Source organism: Equus caballus, chromosome 7 (genome assembly GCF_041296265.1).
Source record: "Equus caballus isolate H_3958 breed thoroughbred chromosome 7, TB-T2T, whole genome shotgun sequence".
In the NCBI taxonomy this organism is placed as follows: Eukaryota; Metazoa; Chordata; class Mammalia; order Perissodactyla; family Equidae; genus Equus; species Equus caballus.
Genome location: NC_091690.1, coordinates 54,632,975 through 54,652,067, shown reverse-complemented (window position 1 = coordinate 54,652,067; position 19,093 = coordinate 54,632,975). Strand labels below are relative to the sequence as shown.

Below are 19,093 nucleotides of genomic sequence, written 5' to 3'. Positions count from 1 at the left end.
CCACATATTATGAACAGAGGATATAGAACCTCACTAGACATAACCTAATGTCCCTAATGTGGTAGAGCTCAGAGTGTGAGGGGGGAGTTGGATAATTAAACATTTAATTGCAGTGGAGTGTGGTAAGTGTTGGTCTGGTGCCCATTTAGGAACTGGGGGACCACGTGCAGTGAGGTCTTTCACTCGCAGAACAATCAGAACTACTGACATTTGGGGCTGTATAAGTCCTGGGGGGTGTCCTGTGCATTGGAAGATAATAGCAATGTCCCTGGCATCTATACACTAGATGCCAGGAGCTCCCTCCCCCAGCTGTGACAATGAAAAATGTCTCCAGACATTTCCAACTATCTCCTGGGGGCAGAGTCACCCCTGGGTAAGAAACTGGCCTCGAGGAACATCACAGAGAAGACTCGCTGTCCCAAGAGACCCCATGGGTCAGAGATTTTGGTTTTGAATTAAAATTAATTACATTACTTGATCAAAGAATTTCATGCTGTTTGACTGACATGATAGCAGGGACCCTCCCCATGGGGGTTTGGGGAGGGTGTCCCCCAACCAGAATGTGGGCTGATTTGTTAAATAGAAAATAAAATAGAACAGGGACAAGTAGCGATCATATGAATCCAAGTCCACATGAACACTCACCATTGACGAAGAGGCTATCCCTGACCAGGGTGTAGAGGCCCATCTGGGTGACACCGTGGGTCAGCTGGTTCAACTCCCAGTACAGCTGCTTTCTGTCCAGCCCGAGGCCCACGAGGTCAGGGTGGTAGGTGCAGACAGCGTCCACGCTGGTGGCCTCCCCATCCTTCTCAGGCCTGGGGAGAGAGGGATGTGGAGACTATAGAGAGAGGTCCTGAAACCTTTGCGGGTGGGGGCCAGAAGGAGGGAGGAGCAAACGGGAGGACAGTGGGAAGACTGAGAGAGGGGCAGTCACAAAAGAGGTCGTTACTGGCAAATGCTCAGGAAAAGGTCTTACTTGAGGGAGATGAGCCTGCAACTCGAGTAGAAGGGGCCCAGGCTGCTCTTCTTGAACAAGGATCCAAGCTGGGGAGGAAGCGGGAGGAGGGTGAGCAGGAGGGACAGGGGCTGAGGGAGGGGCTGGCTAGAATTTATCCTACCAGGAGCTGCTGGGGCCAGCATCTTACCAGGCTCTGCAGGACCCTCTCAGTAGAGTTGAACATGGCTGAGCCATTGCTCATGTCTGTTGAATACTGGAGGTTGGAGATGGTGAAGTTGACTGTGAGGGTCTTTAGGTTGTGTCCCAAAGCTGCAAGAAGAGAGGGAAAGCTATGGCTGTCAGTGACAGCTGGCCTGAGACCAGATCAGAGTCCTGGATTCATTACAATCTGCTGTCTTCACTCCCAGTGGTACACCACCCACTCATGTGGTCACCCAAGTCAGAAACAGCATATGTGCTCAGCTCTTCCTCCCTCCCAGCAACACCAATTCCACTTGCAGAGTGGTCCTCACATATACTCCTGCTCTCCATGTCTGTCCCAGCTCAGGTCTTACCTTCTTTTACCTGGACCAAACTCCAGCAGGCTCACTGGATGCTTTGTCTAAAGGATGCTCTGTACACGGAACACTAGAAAAATCTTTCTGAAATGAAAATCTCACTAGGGCTGCCACTGCTCTAGTACCACCCATGGCTCCCTACGGCCTTCAGTATTAAGTTCAAGCTTCTTGAATTGGCACTCAAGGCCCTTCCCAAGCACGTTCCTGCCGACCTTTCAGTCTCAGTTTATCCATCTACTCTGGGTTAAGATTTATGCTTCATGGAAACCACATTGCTCTCAATCCTCTCCATACACCATGCTGTTTCTGGCCCCTGAGCCTTTGTTCATGGAATCCTCTCTGCCAGGAAAAGTCTTCATCCTCTATGCACCTGGATCCCTCCTACTCATTCTTGAAGACTCCATTCCAGTGAAACTTTCTCTAGCAAGCTCTTCCTCTTCAAATTATGCCAGGTGCCTCTCCTCAAAACGTCCCACATTGTGTTATAATAGTGTGCTAATTTCACAAGACTAGGGGCTCTCTGAGGGACGGCATCAGACTTCATTGTTGGTATAATCTTTGTGATTAGCATGATTGCCTTAAAACCATAATTTCACACCTTGGCTTCCCAGATCCTGGTTTACAATTGGCAGGTGGAGGTGTGGGGCTGGAGAGCCTCTCTTGGGAAATAAAAGGGGCACCCCAGATACCTGTGGTGGCTTCTGGTTGCACAGGTAATGAGGAAGTGGGCAGGAACGTGGTGACCGGCTCAGGAGCTGTGGAAAAGGCTGTCATCAAGGAGGGATAGAGTGGGAGAAGCCCCCAGGCTCACCTGGGTTGTAGCAGTGGTCTCCCAGGACCACCATTCACAGGTGAACCATAAATGAGAGTGAGGGAAGGGGTGACAGTGTGAGTAGAGGGATGAGCAAGCCTGTGGGTGAGATGAACCCAAGCAAGTGAGATGGGTGAACAAGAGAGAGACTGAACACAGAGGAAAGACAGATGGATGAGCAGAAAGATGGACAGACAGATGGGATACCTGGATGGACGGAGGAAGAATGGACAAATGAAGGGTCAGAGAGAAGCAAGAAGAATAAAGGAGAGCAGTTGGAGGGATGGGAAGAAAGAGGATGGAAGGACAGCAGGAAGGAAGGACAAACAGGTGAGTGGGCAGAAGGATGGTTGGAAGGATGGATGGATAGAAGGATGAAAGGATGGATGAAGGAAGGAAGGAAGGAGTCCAAGAGAAGGGATAACTGGGAGGATGGAAAAAGGGATAGGTTAAAAGATTATGAATGGACCCCTGAAAGAATGAATGGGAAAATTTGGTCAAACAAATGAAGGGCCACCAGAATTTTCAGCATGACAGAGATGGCTTTTGTGGTCCCTGTAGGAGATTTTGCTTTCAGGGGGCATGGACTACAAGGTCATTATCTGACCTCAACCCTTATCCCTATAGGGAATGCTTGTTCAAATTTATTTTTCTAACCTAGAAGGATGTAGAAAATTCAGAAAGCCAACACTATGGCTGCAGGTCCAAACAGAGGCCAAGGACTCAGCATTCTTCCTCCCACTGACACTCAGAAGAGAGGCCTAAGTTTTGTCAAGACCCATTGAGGCTGAAATGGGCACTGGTGGCAAAGATACATACTTGTAGGAGGCTCATCCGGACCACGTTCATTATAACCTGGAAACCAAAAAGTCACATGTTAAGGGGAGATGGCAAAACAATCTCAAATGTTCTATGCCTTTGTCCATGTGGGGTTCCTGCCTGGATGCCCTTCCCTCTGTACAACGTGCTCATCTACATGTCTTCTAAGATCAGACTCAAACATCATCTCCACTAATAAAGGCTTTCCTGGTCTTTTGATTGGAAATTATTTTTCCTTACCCTCCTCTCCATCATGCCCCCAACAAGAGGCTCTCGTCATATTTATGTTCACACATTCATCCCCCGACATATCTATCTGTCCCACCATCTGCCGCTCCACCCTCCCTCCAGTCTATCCCTCCATCCAATAAGTATTTATTGAGAGCTTACAATGTGCCAGGTTCTGTTACATTTGGGGAATACAGCACTGAACATAACAGTCTCTGCCTCACTGGAGCTACATTAGGACAGTTGTGCATGTAGCCAATCTCTGTCCCTGTGCCGGCACAAGGCCTGGGTTATGGTAGATGCTTGGTCAATGCTGAATGAGTGAACAAAATGAAGCATGTACATTGTGCGGTTTACGAGCAGAAAATCCTAAACTGGCCCTTGCAGTGGCCAAGGTGATGGGAACAGATGTGAACTCAGAACATCAAGACCCAGACTGGCCACAGACCTCCTGAGGGTGTGGTCAGGTCCCTTCTCTTCTCTGTACCTCCATCTCCCTCTTTGCTAAAATGGGTCATACAGGACCAGGATGGTTCCCTCCCACCTGATGGGGCTATGGAGATAAGGCAGTATGAGTTGCCAAATGCCATTACCAGGTTGGAGACAGAGAGGAGGGAAATTGAGTCATTCCAATCAACCTCCCCATGGCCAAACTCTGCATCTTAGAGCCCAAAATGAGAGTCACCATCGTAAATGCTGTCCCTTCCTGGATTCTAGGCTAATGTCCAGTAGGTCCAAAGCTTGGGCCCTTCAGATGTTCAGAGAGCCTGCCTCCCTCCTGGCCTCAGGGCCCCACCCAGGAGGGAAGCCCATCCCTGGTTGAGGCTGAGAAGAAAGCAGGGAGGGGAGAGAGATGTTGGGTTTGCTCTCCCCAGGGCCCCCTTCAAAGACTCTTCTATGAGTTAATGTGTCGAGTGGAGCACAGCGTTGGATGCTGACAACTGGGGCTCATGCCCTGGCTGTACCACTCTCAAGCTACACCCACTTGGGCAAATTACTTAACCTTCCTGAGCCTCAGTTTCTTCATCTGCAAAATGGGTTTAATCAAGGACCAGCCTTTCAGGGTGGCTGTGTGGGGTCAGTGTGGAGTCGAGATTCACACCTGAGTTTGTCCCAAGTTTTCCCCTAGAGAACTGACTGGTAAATGAAGAGCCTTCTAGGATTCAGGCATGGCCCCAGTGAGGTAGGCTGAGAACTACTCACCATTGAGGTAGAGGCTGTCTTTATCCAGAGAATAGGGGCCCAGCCGGGTGATGCCACGGGTCTGCCGGCTCAGCTCATGGAACACTTGCTTGGCAGGCAGACCCAGGCCACTAGGGGGTTGCCGGTAGGTGCAGAGGATGTCCACTCCTGTCTTGGCACCATTCTTCACAGACCTGGAGAAGGAGAGGTTGACCTTTAGGGGAATGCAGCCCACTTGGCACCTCTCCTGCTGTGGTCACTACACATCTCACACTGTGTGTTCCAGCCTTGTTGAACCATTCACAGTTTCTCCATTGGGCCATACTCTCTCACCCCAGGATCTTTGCACATACAGTGACTTCTGTCTGGAAGTCTCTCCCCTTCTCTCCTTACCTGGGTAATTCCCCGCTCATCCTTCTGGTCTCAGCTTAGACACCTCCTCCTCCTCCTCTAAGAACCCTGCCAGCTGGTTCAGGGGCCTCTTCCGGTTCCCACAGTGCCCATGCTTCCCCCATCACAGCCCTGGTCACCCACTGTGTGAGCATATATTATTTGTCCCTACTTCCTCCAGATGGTGATCTCCATGTGGTCAGGTAAAGGAACAGCATAGTTCACTGTTGTCATGTTGAAGCCCAAGCCTCCAGTACATTACTTCTCCATGTAAAAACTAAAGTCCTGATGAATGGATAAACCAACGATGATACATACACACAGCGGAATATTATTTGGCCATTAAAAGGAAGGAACTTCTGACACATGCTACAACGTGAATGAATCTTGAGGATATTATGCTCAGTGAAATAAGCCAGTCAAAAAATGACAAATACATATGATTTCACTTATATGAGGTACCCAGAGTGGTCAAGTCCATACGGACAGAAAGTAGAATGGTGGTGGCCAAGATCTGGGGGTAGAGGGAACTGGAGAGTCGTTCTCTAAGGGATATAGTTTCAATTTTGCAAGTTCTAGAGATTGGTTGCACAGCAATGTGAACATAATACTACTGAAAAGGACACTTAAAACGATTCAGATGGTAATTTTTATGTTATGTATATTTTACCACAATTTAAAAAATCAATTTCCTTATAACAAAGAATCCTAAAATTTCTATGGAACAACAAATGACCCCGAATAGCAAAAGCAATCCTGAGGAAAAAGAACAAAGCTGTAGGCATGACAATCTCTGACTTCAAAATATACTATAAAGCCATAGTAATCAAAACAGCATGGTACTGGTACAAAAACAGACACACAGATCAATGGAACAGAACTAAAAGCCAACAAATAAAACCACACATTTACAGACAGCTAATATTTGACAAAAGAGCCAAGAACATACAGTGGAGAAAGGAAAGTCTCTTCAATAAATGGTGCTGGGAAAACCAGACAGCCACATGCAAAAGAATGAAAGTAGACCATTATCTTATACCATGCACAAAAAGTAACACAAAATGGATTAAAGACTTGAAACCATACAACTCCTAGAAGAAAATACAGGCAGTACATTCTTTGACATCAATCTTAGTAGCATCTTTTCAATACCATGTCTACTCAGGCATAGGAAACAGAAGAAAATATAAACAAAAGGCATTACATCAGGCTAAAGAGCTTCTGCAAGGCAAAGGAAACCAGTGACAAAACGAAAAGACAACCCAGTAGCTGGGAGAAAATATTTGCAAATCATACATCTGACAGGAGGTTAATCTCCAAAATATATAAAGAATGCATACAACTCGACAACAACAAAACAAACAACCAGATCACAAATTGGGCAGAGGATATGAACAGACATTTTTCCAAAGATATACAGATGGCCAACAGGCACATGAAAAGATTTTCAACATCACTAATTATTAGGGAAATGAAAATCAAAACTATAATGAGATAGCACCTTAAACCTGTTAGAATGGCTATAATTAGCAAGACAAAAAATAACAAATGTTGGACAGGATGTGGAGAAAAGGGAACCCTCATACACTGCTGGTGGGAGTGCAAACTGGTGCAGCCACTATGGCAAACAGTATGGAGATTTCTCAGAAAATTAAAAATAGAAATACTATATGACCCAGCCATCCCACTACTTTGTTTATCCAAAGAACTTGAAATCAACTATTCAAAGAGACTTACACATCCCTGTGTTCATTGCAGCACTATTCACAATAGCCAAGATGTGGAAGCAACCCAAGTGGATAAAGAAGATGTTGTATATATATACAATGGAATACTACTCAGCCACAAAAAGACAAAGTCATCCCATTTGAAACAACATGGATGGACACGGATGGACCTTGAGGGTATTATGCTAAGTGAAATAAGCCAGAGAAAGACAAACACCACATGATTTCACTCATATATAGAAGATAAGCAAACACATGGACAAAGAAAACAGATTAGTGACTACCAGAATGGGGCTGGGGGGGTGAGCAAAAGGGGTAAGGGGGCACATATATAGGGTGACGGATAAAAATCAGACCTCTGGTGGTGAGCATGATGCAGTCTATACAGAAACTGGTAAATAATAATGTACACCTCAAATTTCACAATATTGTAAACCATTATGACCTCAATAAAATAGAAAAAAGGAAAGGATACAAAAAATCAGTTTCCTCCAAGACTCTACGCGGTGTAGACCCTGCTGATATCTCAAATCCCCTCTCTTCCCCCTCTCTTTCTCCCTCTCTGCTCCAGCCACACTGGCATCCTTGCTGTTCATCGAACATGCCAAGCTCATTCCCATCTCAGGACTTTTGTACATGCTGTTTCCCTGCCTGGAACAGTTTTAATTGTTGAATCTTTGTTACCAATTGGGTCACAGTTCAGAAGTCACCTCCACAGAGACGCTATCCTGTCCCCTGGTTAAGCTGCTTTCCCATCACTCTATATCTATGCTCCACATCACCTTACCTCATTTGAAATCACCTTACACAGGTATTTATTCTCCTGCTTAGTATCTGTTTTCTCCACTAGATGAGGGAAGGGGTGGTACTCGTCTTGTCCCTGTGGGTCTCACCACCTGCCTCAGAGGAGCTGTACCATCGGCATCAGCGGAATGAGAATAGGAATGGAGAAGTGCTTCATAAATCCCAACAGAACGCAACCTGATCCAGAGATGGGAGAGTACCTGCCTAGTGGGTACAGAGTTTCTGCTTGGGGTGACCAAAAGTTCTGGAACTAGAAGGGGTGATGGATGCACAATATTGTGCCTGTAACCGATGCCACTGAATTGCACACTTAAATATGGTTAAAATGGTTAATTTTATGTCTATATGTATTTTTTCACAATTTCAAAAATTAATAATGTAATAAAAAATGGATGCAGAAAAAGACCCTCCAAGAATAGCCTGTGGCAACTGGGGGTGGCCCCCATAGTCAGAAGTCCATGTCCTTTGGTGGTGGGTCATGGGGCGGGGGAGCATTCTCACCTTAGGGAAGTGACCTTGCAGCCTGCATAGCGGGGACCCAGGCTGCTCCTCTGGAACAATGGGCTGAGCTGGAGAGGAAGCGAGAGCCAGTGGTGGTCAGGGGTGGGCAACAGCCCCAAGGATGGGTCACGGAGAGCGGGAGGGGGAAGAGTCCTCTCACCAGGTGCTGCATGAGGGTGTCTGTGATGTTGAACTTGAGGGAGCCATGGCGACCCATGTCCGCTGAGTAGCGCAGGTTGTCGATGGTGAAGTTCACTGTGAATGGTTCCTCACTGACCTCTCCAGCTATGGTAAATGCAGAGAGAGGCTCGAGGGGAGGTCAGGGGGCCCTACGTCCACCCTAGATTGGGGCTTCAAAAGGCTCACATCCTCCTCCAGATAAGCCTGAGGGTCACTTGTTAATGGAGACACTCCAGTAGCAAGTAATGGCAGGGCTAATGATTTGGGGGGTTGAGATGGCCTTCCCTCCCAGATGCAGGGGTGGAGGGCTCTGTGAAAACACTCGTGGCTTGTACTTTCCCAGGAGGAAAAGCTCCAATTTGCCACACTGATGCAGAACTGATGACCCCAGAGATTTTCAACCACATTCTCTCTGCTCTACCCGTCTACCTCTGTCTCTCGGTGCCTCGGTCTCTCTCTCTCTCTCTCTATGTGGATAGATAGATCTATATCTATATCTTCCAGGATTGTTGGCTTTTTAGACCTCTGCATAGAAGGTTGGCATATCTGGTCATCAGAAGAGGAGATCTATCTATCTATTTATTATCTATCTATCTATCTATCTATCTAATCACCTATCTATCACCTATCTATCTATCACCTATCTATCTATCACCTATCTATCTATCTATCTATCTATCTACCTATCAACCATAGCCTATCATCTATCTTTCCTGCCCTTATAAGTAGGTATGCCAATCTTCTGTGCATTTGGTTAGAAAAGCCAACAATCCTAGCAGCTATAACCAACCTCTCCACACCTCAATTTACTCATCTGTAAGATGAGATCATAATGATTCCTACTTCAAAGGTTGTTATGCGGTTTAAACAAGTTAATATTTGTAAAGCACTTAAGCACAGTGCTGGGCATGGAGTAAACACTGTGTAAGGGTTTATTACATAAAATAAATAAGCAAATGCTTTTTGATCACTTAGTATGTACAGAGCTTTTTACACGGATAAATATATGCTGGGTACTAGAATTACCCACATTAAACAAAGGAGGAAACCAAAGTACAGAAATGGTCGCCTGCCCGGGGTCACATCACTGGAGGGAGGGAGAGTCTGGTTGGACCCAGGTCCTCTGACCCCCGAGTCCTTGCTTGTGAACTCTCCTGCTACCTGCTATGCTCTTGCTCAGACTGATTCTGGTGCAGTGCTCAATAATTGGGGTGACCTGTGTAGAGCCCAGGGGAAGTAGAACAAATGATTGAGGCAAGACCAGAAGTCCTGTGGCCTGACTCTAGTAAAGATAAGCAATGCAGCAGCTAAATAGTCAAGACAAAACTCTGGGAGAAAAACTCCCCTCTCTTCCTCCCTTCTGTTCATCACTCCTTCCAAGCTTCCTTTTCCCCTTTCTTCCTTCCATCTTTCCTCCTACCCATTCATTTTTTCTTCTTCTTCCCTCTATCCCTTCCTTGCTTTCTTCCACCATCTATCTAACTATCCACCCATCCTTTCATCCAATCCTTTATCCATCCCATCAGCCATCCATCCATCCATCCATCCATTCATTCATCAATTCATCCATCCATCATTCCTTCCTAACTCACTCCTTTCCTTCTTTATTTCTTCCCCTTTATACCTCCCTCTATGCATCCTTCTGTCCATCTTTTCTTCCATCTATCCATCCATTTTTCTTTCCTCCCATCCTTATTTTGTCCTTTCATCTATTTATACATCTTTCCTCCCTTTCTCCTCTTTTTTTTCCTCCATTCATCTTTTCTTCCTTCCATCTGCTCATCCCTCTTTTCTCCCTCTCTCCTTCCATTCATCTTTTCTTCCTTCTATCCATCCATCTTGCTTTCCCTCCATGGACATTGACTTGGTCCTAAAATGCTCAGAAATTATTCCAAGGACTGGACAGTGGTAAACAAAGGAGTCAATGGAGCTGACTTTAACTTATTTTTCTTCCTATAATTTGGGAAAAGACACCTGTTTTTGGACTACAGGAGCCCAGAACCCTGATGTGGTTGGAAGGAGTGAGAGAGGCTGCTTTGATGTAAAAGGCCAGTGATTGACCCAGGGATAGTTTGAGGGGATTGAGAAAACACACCCCTAATGCAAGGGCAATTAATCCTTGAAAACCTACAAGGGTTTGCTGGGGATGCAAAAGGAGTTCCTGCATATAATAGGTGTGTACCTAAAATCAGTATATCTTTAGGAATAAATTAACTGATGGTGAAAAGCATCAAGAGTGGGATCACAAATTTGAGAGTGATAAGAACTCCAGGTTCTGCTATTTATTTGCTGTGTGACTTGAAAGCCTCTCTGAGTCTGGGTTTCCTCATCTGTGAAATGGAGCCAAGTGACATGGTTGCAGTCAGAATTAAAGGGTGGAGTGTATGTGTTCTGAAATGAATTGTGTACCCCCAAATGTCATATGTTGAAGAGCTAGTTCCTAGTCCCTCAGTAGGTGACTGTATTTGGAGATATGGCCTTTAAAGAGGTACTTAAGTTAAAATGAGGCTGCGGGACAGGCACTAATCCACTCTGACTGATGTCCTTATGAGGAGAGGAAATTAGGACACAGAGAGACACCAGGAATGTGTGTGCAGAGGGACAGTCACATGAAGAGGCAGCAAGAGGGCGGTCATCTGCAACCAAGAAGATGGCCTTGGGAGAAACCAACCCTGATGGTCCTTTGAACTTGGACACCAGCCTCTAGACTGAGAAAATATACTTCTGTTGTTTGAGCCACCTAGCATACGGTATTTTTTTACAACAGCCATAGCAAACTAACACAGTATGTAACTTAGCATGGTGCCTGGAAGGTGGTCAGTTTCAACAAATGTTCACTGGAAATCCAACCACAACTGGTACAACACTGATGTGGAGAACCTCTCAGATCAACAAGCAGACATATGAATAAAAGGAGAAGAAAGGAGGACCAAGGGCAGGGCTGTAAGAGAATTAAAGTGAAAACCACGTGAGGGCAGAATGGGGTGGAGAACACGTCTGTGTCTAAGGTTTTCTCACCCTGGGCTGGGACTCTCCACCAGAACCCGGGAGAGAGAGAAGGGATGAATTAGGGGCTCTTTTGGAGTTTCCCTCACCAAAGGCATGGCGTGAAGGAGAACAACTGCTCCTCAACCCCAAATGGGGAAAGGGCCCAGGGGATAAGGCCAGAAATACTCACTGGTAGTAGTCGGGGCTATAGCTCCATAGGTGTAACCTGTAGAGAGACAGGAATCATATGGACATAGGTACACTGGGAGGGACGCTGCAGCTGCCGTGTGGAGGACTGTAGGAAACCAGAACGGAGGCTACTGCAGTCGTCCTAGTGAAAAATGGCAGTGGCTGAATAAAGGCAGAGTGATGCAGATGCAGAGAAGGGAAGGACTCGAGAGAGATCCCAAAGGGAGAAAAGATGATTTGGTGATGGATGGATGAGGGAGGTGAGTGGGAGGGAGGGTGCAGGTTGGCGCCCATGTCCCTGCCTTTGGTGATCAGGAGATAGAGCAAGTTTGGGAGAAGATGGTGACTCCAGGGCCACAGACTGGGTGATGTCCAGGAGGTGGGTGGACCAAGGGTCAGGAGCTGCTGTGTGGTGTGGGCTGGACTCAGGGTTTGGATTCAGAGCAGCTAGATGATCTCTGAAATCCACAGAAATGGATGAGTTACCTCAGATGAGTGAGCAACGAGGGAAGAAGTGATCTGGTACAAATGATTTTGGTACCAGTAAGAGCCTTCCTATCTGTGAGCAGGATGCGGGGGATGGAGCCAGAAAGGACACTGGGAAGGATGTGGAGGTCACAGCAGCTGAGGGAAAAAAAAATCAGGAACCGCATCCAAAGTGTGCTATACCTTTAAGGAAATGGTGGCAGTGGTGGTGGCTCTCGTTATAAAATGTACACCTCTCTCTATGCACCATTTAGTCTGGAGTTAGGATATCATCCTCGGTTGTGTGAGGTGGGAGATGGGAGATAAGTCCTGTTATGTCTCAGCCCACATTTCTATGCATGTCCTCTGGACTCCTTTCCGTCCAGATGGTGAATGACAGTGGGGAAGAGTTGGCTGGTTGAGCAGCTCCCATTTCTGGGGGCAGGACAGTGGTCACAGGTGCACAGAAGTCTGAAATACTCACTATTTGGGGTGGTGGCTAAGGCTGGATGACTGTAACCTGCAATAGAGGGAGAGATGCTGAGGAAGGTGGGAGGGAGAGACAATGAAGAAGCAACTCGGCCATTGGAGAGATGGCAGCTGGACCATCACAGCTGTGGCTTCTTAAAAGGAAGACAGAGTGCTCACCTAGAAGAGAGAAAATCCACCCTCCCATCCTCGGAGAGGCTAAAGACTTGCTCAAAGCACTCTGAAATGTGAGGCCCCCATAGAGGTCAACTTGGCGCGCAATCTGTTGCAGCACAGCCCAGTCAGTGTGGAGGAGGAGACCCACACCCAACACAGCTCTTCACCATTGATGAAGACACTATCATCACAGAAGCTGGGGAGAAAATAGCCCAGGGACTTGGGTTGGGGACCTCATCATCCTGGAGATGCCAAGAAGGTGGTGCCCACGTCTGGGGCTTTAAAGGGCATTGGTCCTTGTTTTCTGAGCCTGGAGGTGAGGTGGGGATGGGGAGTGAAGGCAGTGGGCTCCTGGCCTCTTCCATTCCTAAGGGCTGGCACTCAGAGGGTTGTAGAGACTTCTGAAGCCTCAGAATACTCACTGCTGGGGGTGGCGGCCTTGATCTTGTGGGTGTAACCTGCACAGATAGAGGGACATTGGGTGAGGTGGGGGCGGGATGAGGTAAAGGGAAGAATGGAGACAGAGGATGTGGGACCTGTTGAAATGCAAAGAAAGATGACAGCCCCTCACCATTGATGTAGAGACTCTCCTGGTCCAGGGTGTAGGAGCCCAGCTGAGTGACACCATGTGTCAGCTGACTCAGCTCCCAGTACAGCCGCTCTCTGTCCAGGCTCCAGCCCTTGGGGTCAGGGCGGTGAGTGCAGACAGCATCCACTCCAGTGGCTGCCCCATTCTTCTCAGGCCTGGGAAGGGAGGGTGAAGGGGATGACAATAAATGGAGTCCTTAGGGAGGAGTCCTGAGATCCCTGGGGGTGGGACAGAGGAAATGAGAAGGCTAGGAGAGAGGTGAGAAATTAGACTTAGATTCTCTGGGTGCGCTGACTTCCAGCAAGCCTGGAACTGTGAGCCAAGTCAGTAGGTGGGAAAATTACCATTAAATTGCAAGGCAGAAGCCTACTTCCTTAGGGCAGGGGGACAGGAGAGCTCATACTTGAGACAGGTGAAAAGCTGGAATTTGAGATTAAAGTCAGTGGAAAAGCCATGCTTGTCTTGGGAGAAATCCCGGGGACAGAATTGAAGACCTAAAGGAAATGCCCCTATTGGTCAAAGGGAGAGGAGGAGGGAATTCAGAAGGATGACCAGGCTAGGGCCCAATCCTGCTGATGGGCTTTGCAGAATCTGGGGACACTTAGCAGGGAGAGTTACAATCAGATGAGGTGTTGGTCCTGGAGCCAGTGCCTCCTGAATTCCACCTCTGTGGAGGACATTGACAGAGAGGTCAGGGAGGAAGCAAACCAAACTCCTCCTCAGGTCTGAGAGCACTGGAGTCAGCCCTGGCTGGTTATTCCAAGGTCTCACCTGAGCAGAGTCAGTCTGCAGCCGGAGTACAGGGGGCCCACACTGGTGTTCTTGAACAAGGGTCTAAGCTGTGGATGAGGGCATGGGAAGCAAATAGATAGGTTGAAAGCCAGGGCAAGATGGTCATCTGGTGAGTGGGGCAAGAGTGAAGCGGGCGAGCCTAGCACCAGGGGATGCGGCAGGAGTGGAGCGGTGGTCATGAGTGGGCAGGGCTGGCATCAGTATGCAGGATGGAGGTTAGGTGGGTGGAATTGGCTTCCTGGGTGGGGCCGGCATCAATGGGTGGGGCAGAGGTGAGGCGGGCAGGGCTGGCATCAATGGGTGGGGCTGGATGGAGTGAGCAGGGCTCTCACCAGGGACTGCAGGGACTTCTCTGTGGTGTTGAATTTCAAAGAGCCTGGAGGCCACATGTCCTCCAAATAGTGCAGGTTGGTGATGGTGAAGTTGATGGTGAAAGGCACCAGGGGTGGTTCTGTGGCTGCAGCAGGGGAAGGAGAGGAGAGACCATGCTGAGTCCAGCTGAATGGGGGCAGGGCCTGGCACCATAGCCCTGAGAACCGCAGCCATCTCGCTGGAGACCACAGCGATGGCTGAGCGTGCTTGGGGTGATGCCAGAATAACCAGTATGGACAATGTTAGACCATCAAATGCTTCAGGGGAAAGAGGGAAAGATTTGGAAGCTATGAAGCTTTGAAGGAGACCGTCTACAACCCACCATTCTTATTCACTTCAATTGTTCACTTACTTTCCTCCATCCATCCACCCAACCAACATTTAGTGGCCACTTTTCTGTGTTCAGCAGATAACACAGAGGTGATTCACAGATGACTCATTGAAATGATTTCCCAGCCTGTGTCCTGGACTCTTTCCCTCCCTGACAGCTGGAGATGTGGACAGGGCCTTGCTGCTTCCTTCCCTGGTGGGGGCCTTCAGAAGACCACTGAGTACTCACCACTGGGAGTAGTTTCTGAAGTCTGGTTGGTGTAACCTGAAGAGAGAGAGGGAAAGAGAGAGAGAAGGTGCTGGAGGTGGAGAAGGAATAAAGAAGGCATGGAGAGTGAGAATGCAGGCTCAATAATTCAGCAAAGCAAAGGTGGCCACTGCTCACCATTGACATAGAGACTGTTCTGGTCCAGGGTGTAGGGACCCAACTTGGTGATGCCTTGGGTCAACTGGCTCAGCTCCCAGTACAGCTGCTCTCTGTCCAGCCCTGGACCCACGGGGTCAGGGTGGTGGGTGCAGACAGCATCCACGCCAGTGGCTGCTCCATCTTTCTCAGGTCTGTGGAGGGAGGGATACAGGGGTAGAGACAATGAGGAGTCATCTGTGGAAGGTCCTTGAGAATGTTGTGGGGGGTACCGTAGGGAAAGTTGGAAAGTGCTGGGGCTCTTGTCAACAGACATTTGCTGAAATCCTTCCTTGGCTCCTTACTGGCTGTGGGTGAAGCCCAACATCCCAACAAGCACAACACGGCATCCAGGCCTGCCCTGCTCACCTCTCCGCCTTCCCCTCGCTTTTGAGTATTTCTGTCCTGCATGCTCTCTCTACCTTAGCCACTGCTTTCTCCACCTGTGTTCCCTCTCCCTGAAACACTCCTCCTGGCATGGAGTGGTGTCTCCTGGCCATCGCCTACTGCTCTCCAGGTATGAGCTCCCATCTCAGTTCTTCCTAGATCCACTATACTTCCCTCACCTCTCAGCACTTCAAGTCTCTCTGGACCTTGGTTTCTCATCTATAAAATGGGTGTAATCATGGTACCCACGTGTATCTTGTGAGGATTAAATCTACGGATATAAGTAATGTGCTTAGAATAGTATCTGGTACATCCTAAGTGCTAAGTGAGCGTCTGCTGCTATTATTTTATTTTCCATTATTATTACTATTAATTATATGTTTGCCATTAGTTAATATGTATACATATGTTTGCATACATTTATAGATCATTAACATGATGCACTCTTTTTGAGTGCAGAGTCTATGCTTTGGCCCCCATCGAGTTTTCAGAGCTGAGCAGAGCTTGGACACAGGTGCTCAAGCAACATCTGTGGAAGGAAAGAAAATCTGTGGAACTCCAGGCCAGGGGAGTGGGGAGGCCCCTTTTGCTGTGGGTGCATCAGCATCCTAGGCTAGGCTCTAAGAAAGATGACTTCCTTCCATCTCTCTCTCTCCTAGCACTTCAGGGAAGAAATCCTTTCTCAAATTCTAATTTTGGAGGCATGGAGAAAATTCCAGGGAGATGCCCACTGAAGCTAAACCTTCTAGAGACCTCAGAATGGAGCTGGCTATTCATATTCTGGAACCCCCATCACTAGCTGAACTAGGGAGTTCCACAAGTCTGCACCAGAAGGGAGCAGAGAATTGCAGGCTGGGCTCATGGGGAAGGGATGTGAACCTATGGTTCTTCCAAAAGAAAAGAGGCAAAGCTTAGCAGAAAAAGCATGGGCTCTGAGGAGACAGGGTTGGAATCCTGGCTCTACCAATGGGCAACTACTGGCTTTGGGAAAGTTCCTTAACATCTCTGTGCCTTAACGCTTCACGGTAAAATGAGGATATTAATAGCGATGTTAAAAGAGTTCAGGGAGATGATGTATGGGAACCATATAGCTGTCCCCTTGGATTTGCACTCTCGGGGACAATTGGCAATGCCTGGAGACATTTTTGGTTGTCACAACTTTGAGCAACTGGAGTGCTGGAGGCATCTAGTGGGCAGAAGCCAAGATGCTGATGAATATCCTAGAGTGAAGAGGACAGCCATCCACAACTTTATTTATCTAACCCAGAATGTCAATAGTGACCGTGTGTCAAGAACCCCAAAGTCTGACACATACTAAGTGCTTGCTGTATGTTAGCCTTCAGAAATGTTTATATGCTGTGTGGGGTTGGAGGCACGGGAGTCTGTGGGTGTGTCCTTTATGAAGGAATTTGGTGCATACTTTTGGGGTGCTACATTTTGTCGTTTTGTTCCTAATCAATAATGCATGGGAGATTTGAGGCTCAAGAGGATGGGAAGGTCCAGAGCAGGGCCTGGGGGTCAGGAGCCTGAGGCACAGTAGCTGTCCCAGGTGGAGAGTTGCAAAGGACTGAGGCTAATGGGAGGCCCCAGCCCTAGAGGACTGTGGGTAAGAATCTCCACTATGTGTCACCGGGCCGTCTTCTTTGGAGGTCTTACCTGAGCGAAGTTAGTCTACAGCCAAAGTAGATGGGACCAACACTGGTATTCTTGAACAAGGGTCTGAGCTGTTGAAGGAGAGAGAGGTGAGTAGAAAGACTGCATAGGACAAGAGCAGGACCAGGATGAAGTGGGCAGGACCAGCATCAGTTGGGAGGCAGGGAGAGGTGGGAGGGGCAGGGGAGAGGCGGACTCTCACCAGGCGCTGCAAAACCTTCTCTATTTTGTTGAACTTCGCTGAGCCAGGAGGCTGCATGTCCTCCATGTAGCGCAGGTTGATGATGGTAAAGTTAAGGGTGAAGGGAACCAGGTCAGGTCCAGAGACTGCAGTGAGGTTAGGAGAGAAGTCACACCCTGAGTCACCACCTGAGCTAGATTCAGGGGTCATCAAGGAGAGTCTGGATCCACATCTCAGTAGCCCAGTGCAGTCACATCTGGTGCAAGAGCTCAGAATGTCTCCTCCCAGAATGGGAAGCTTTATTTTATTATTCTATTAATAGTAATGATAATAAAAATGACAATAAAAATAGCAGCAATAATAACAGCTGATGTTTGTTGAGAGTTTAGTTTATGCTACACTCTGTGTTATGTAGCACTTTCCATCCAGGATCTCATGTGTTCCTCACCCCTCACCCAACCCCTGGAGGTGAGTCCTGTTACTTATACCCAACTGACAGAGGATGACAATGAGTTTCAGAGAGGTTAAATCACTTCCCCAACATCACACAGCTATTTTAGGGCAGAAGCTCTGACTCTAGTGTTTGAATGACTTAGAGTTGAGTCCTGCCCATCTATTGGTTGTGTGACCTCTGAAAATCACTGAGCCTGCCAAGAACCACTCTATGCCTCTCTTCAATGGAGAAATAGCAGTGTCTACCTGCAGGGGTTGAAGGTCATACATGTAAAGAAGAGCCTCGGTTATGTGACAATGAAAGCTGCTGTTATTGCTTTGTTGTCATTGTTACCATTGTGTCTACTTTCTCTGCCGACCCCTTTAGTCTCTGCCCTTTGGGAATTAGTTCTGGGTTTACCCTTGACTACTCCCATTCAGTTGTTGCAGAAGGTGAAGCTTTGGGAATTGTTTTAGAATGCACTGCTGGGTCTGTTCTCACTAACTGACCCCTCCAGGTCCCTTAGGGCCAACATGGTCACAAGCTGGTCCCTGGTAGGTCACCTGGGATAGATTGTAAAAATAGCCACAAATTCTTCACCTCCCTGCATCTACACCCTTCAGTGTGGTGTTGCAGCCCCTTCCACCAAGACGTGGGAGTCTATTTCTTGGCCATGACTTGCTTTGGCCAGTGGGACAAGAGAAACGTGATGCAAGCAGAGGTGAGAAAAGGGCTTGTGCACTGAGGCTTGCCCTTTCTCGGTGTTGGGGGCTCCATGACCACCATGTGAACCAGCCAAAGCCAGTCTGTTGGATGATGAGAGGTTATGTGAAGGAGAACTGCGGCACCCTAACCATCAGTCAGGCATCCTCCAGAAGCAGAGTCACTAGCAATCTGCAGGTGATTGTAGATACATAAGGAAGCTTAGTTCAGACTAGAGGAGTGCCCAGCTGACCAATATACTAGCGAGCAGCAGCAAATGATTGTTTTAATCCATTAAATTTGGGGGTCATTGGTTATGTTGTTTGTAAGCAAGCTAACTGATACAAAACCTTAACAGAAAGCCAAGAGTAGATTACAAGGAGCCACTCCTTCAGTCTAGGATTGAACACCTGGAGTCACAGAGCTCTCCAAACCCAGGGATGGCCTTGGACTGGTCTGTGGTGAGGGTGTGGCCCCAAAGGGTCATCCTCCCTACCCTGTCCCCTTGCTTTGACCTGCCTGTGTGTACTTTCTTGTCTTTCTCATTGCTAAACATGGAGGCAAGTAGGTTGGAAGGAAGGAGACACGGAGAGAAGGTTCCCACCTGTAGAGCTGGAGAGGGAGATTGGTGCCGTGGATGTTCTCAAGGAGGGTGTGGACGCCACAGAAACTGAGGAGAGAGCACCAGAAATGAGAATGATGCCATCTCATCACCTTGGAAATGCCAGAGAGAGAGGGCTTGATGCCCAGCCTGAGTCACAAAAGGCAGAGGTGGGGGTAAGTGAGTAACCAGGACCCTTCCTC

The 19,093-nt window shown here is 48.0% G+C and overlaps 1 protein-coding gene across 1 annotated transcript in view; it reads right to left on the bottom strand.

Moving 5' to 3' along the window:
- Nucleotides 1-19,093, bottom strand: part of LOC100629766 (mucin-16) — a 75,309-nt gene that overhangs the window by 9,354 nt on the left and 46,862 nt on the right. Inside the window, exons 37-55 of the mRNA XM_070275002.1 lie at nucleotides 18,894-18,959; nucleotides 17,176-17,300; nucleotides 16,977-17,044; nucleotides 14,916-15,088; nucleotides 14,760-14,795; nucleotides 14,161-14,285; nucleotides 13,808-13,875; nucleotides 13,019-13,191; nucleotides 12,870-12,905; nucleotides 12,287-12,322; nucleotides 11,339-11,374; nucleotides 8,141-8,265; nucleotides 7,981-8,048; nucleotides 4,580-4,752; nucleotides 3,149-3,184; nucleotides 2,208-2,273; nucleotides 1,149-1,270; nucleotides 980-1,047; nucleotides 646-818 (exon numbers count right to left, since the gene is read on the bottom strand). Of these exons, the coding sequence (XP_070131103.1) occupies nucleotides 646-818; nucleotides 980-1,047; nucleotides 1,149-1,270; nucleotides 2,208-2,273; nucleotides 3,149-3,184; nucleotides 4,580-4,752; nucleotides 7,981-8,048; nucleotides 8,141-8,265; nucleotides 11,339-11,374; nucleotides 12,287-12,322; nucleotides 12,870-12,905; nucleotides 13,019-13,191; nucleotides 13,808-13,875; nucleotides 14,161-14,285; nucleotides 14,760-14,795; nucleotides 14,916-15,088; nucleotides 16,977-17,044; nucleotides 17,176-17,300; nucleotides 18,894-18,959 (1,773 nt within the window). The remainder of the gene's footprint in view (nucleotides 1-645; nucleotides 819-979; nucleotides 1,048-1,148; nucleotides 1,271-2,207; nucleotides 2,274-3,148; nucleotides 3,185-4,579; nucleotides 4,753-7,980; nucleotides 8,049-8,140; nucleotides 8,266-11,338; nucleotides 11,375-12,286; nucleotides 12,323-12,869; nucleotides 12,906-13,018; nucleotides 13,192-13,807; nucleotides 13,876-14,160; nucleotides 14,286-14,759; nucleotides 14,796-14,915; nucleotides 15,089-16,976; nucleotides 17,045-17,175; nucleotides 17,301-18,893; nucleotides 18,960-19,093) is intronic.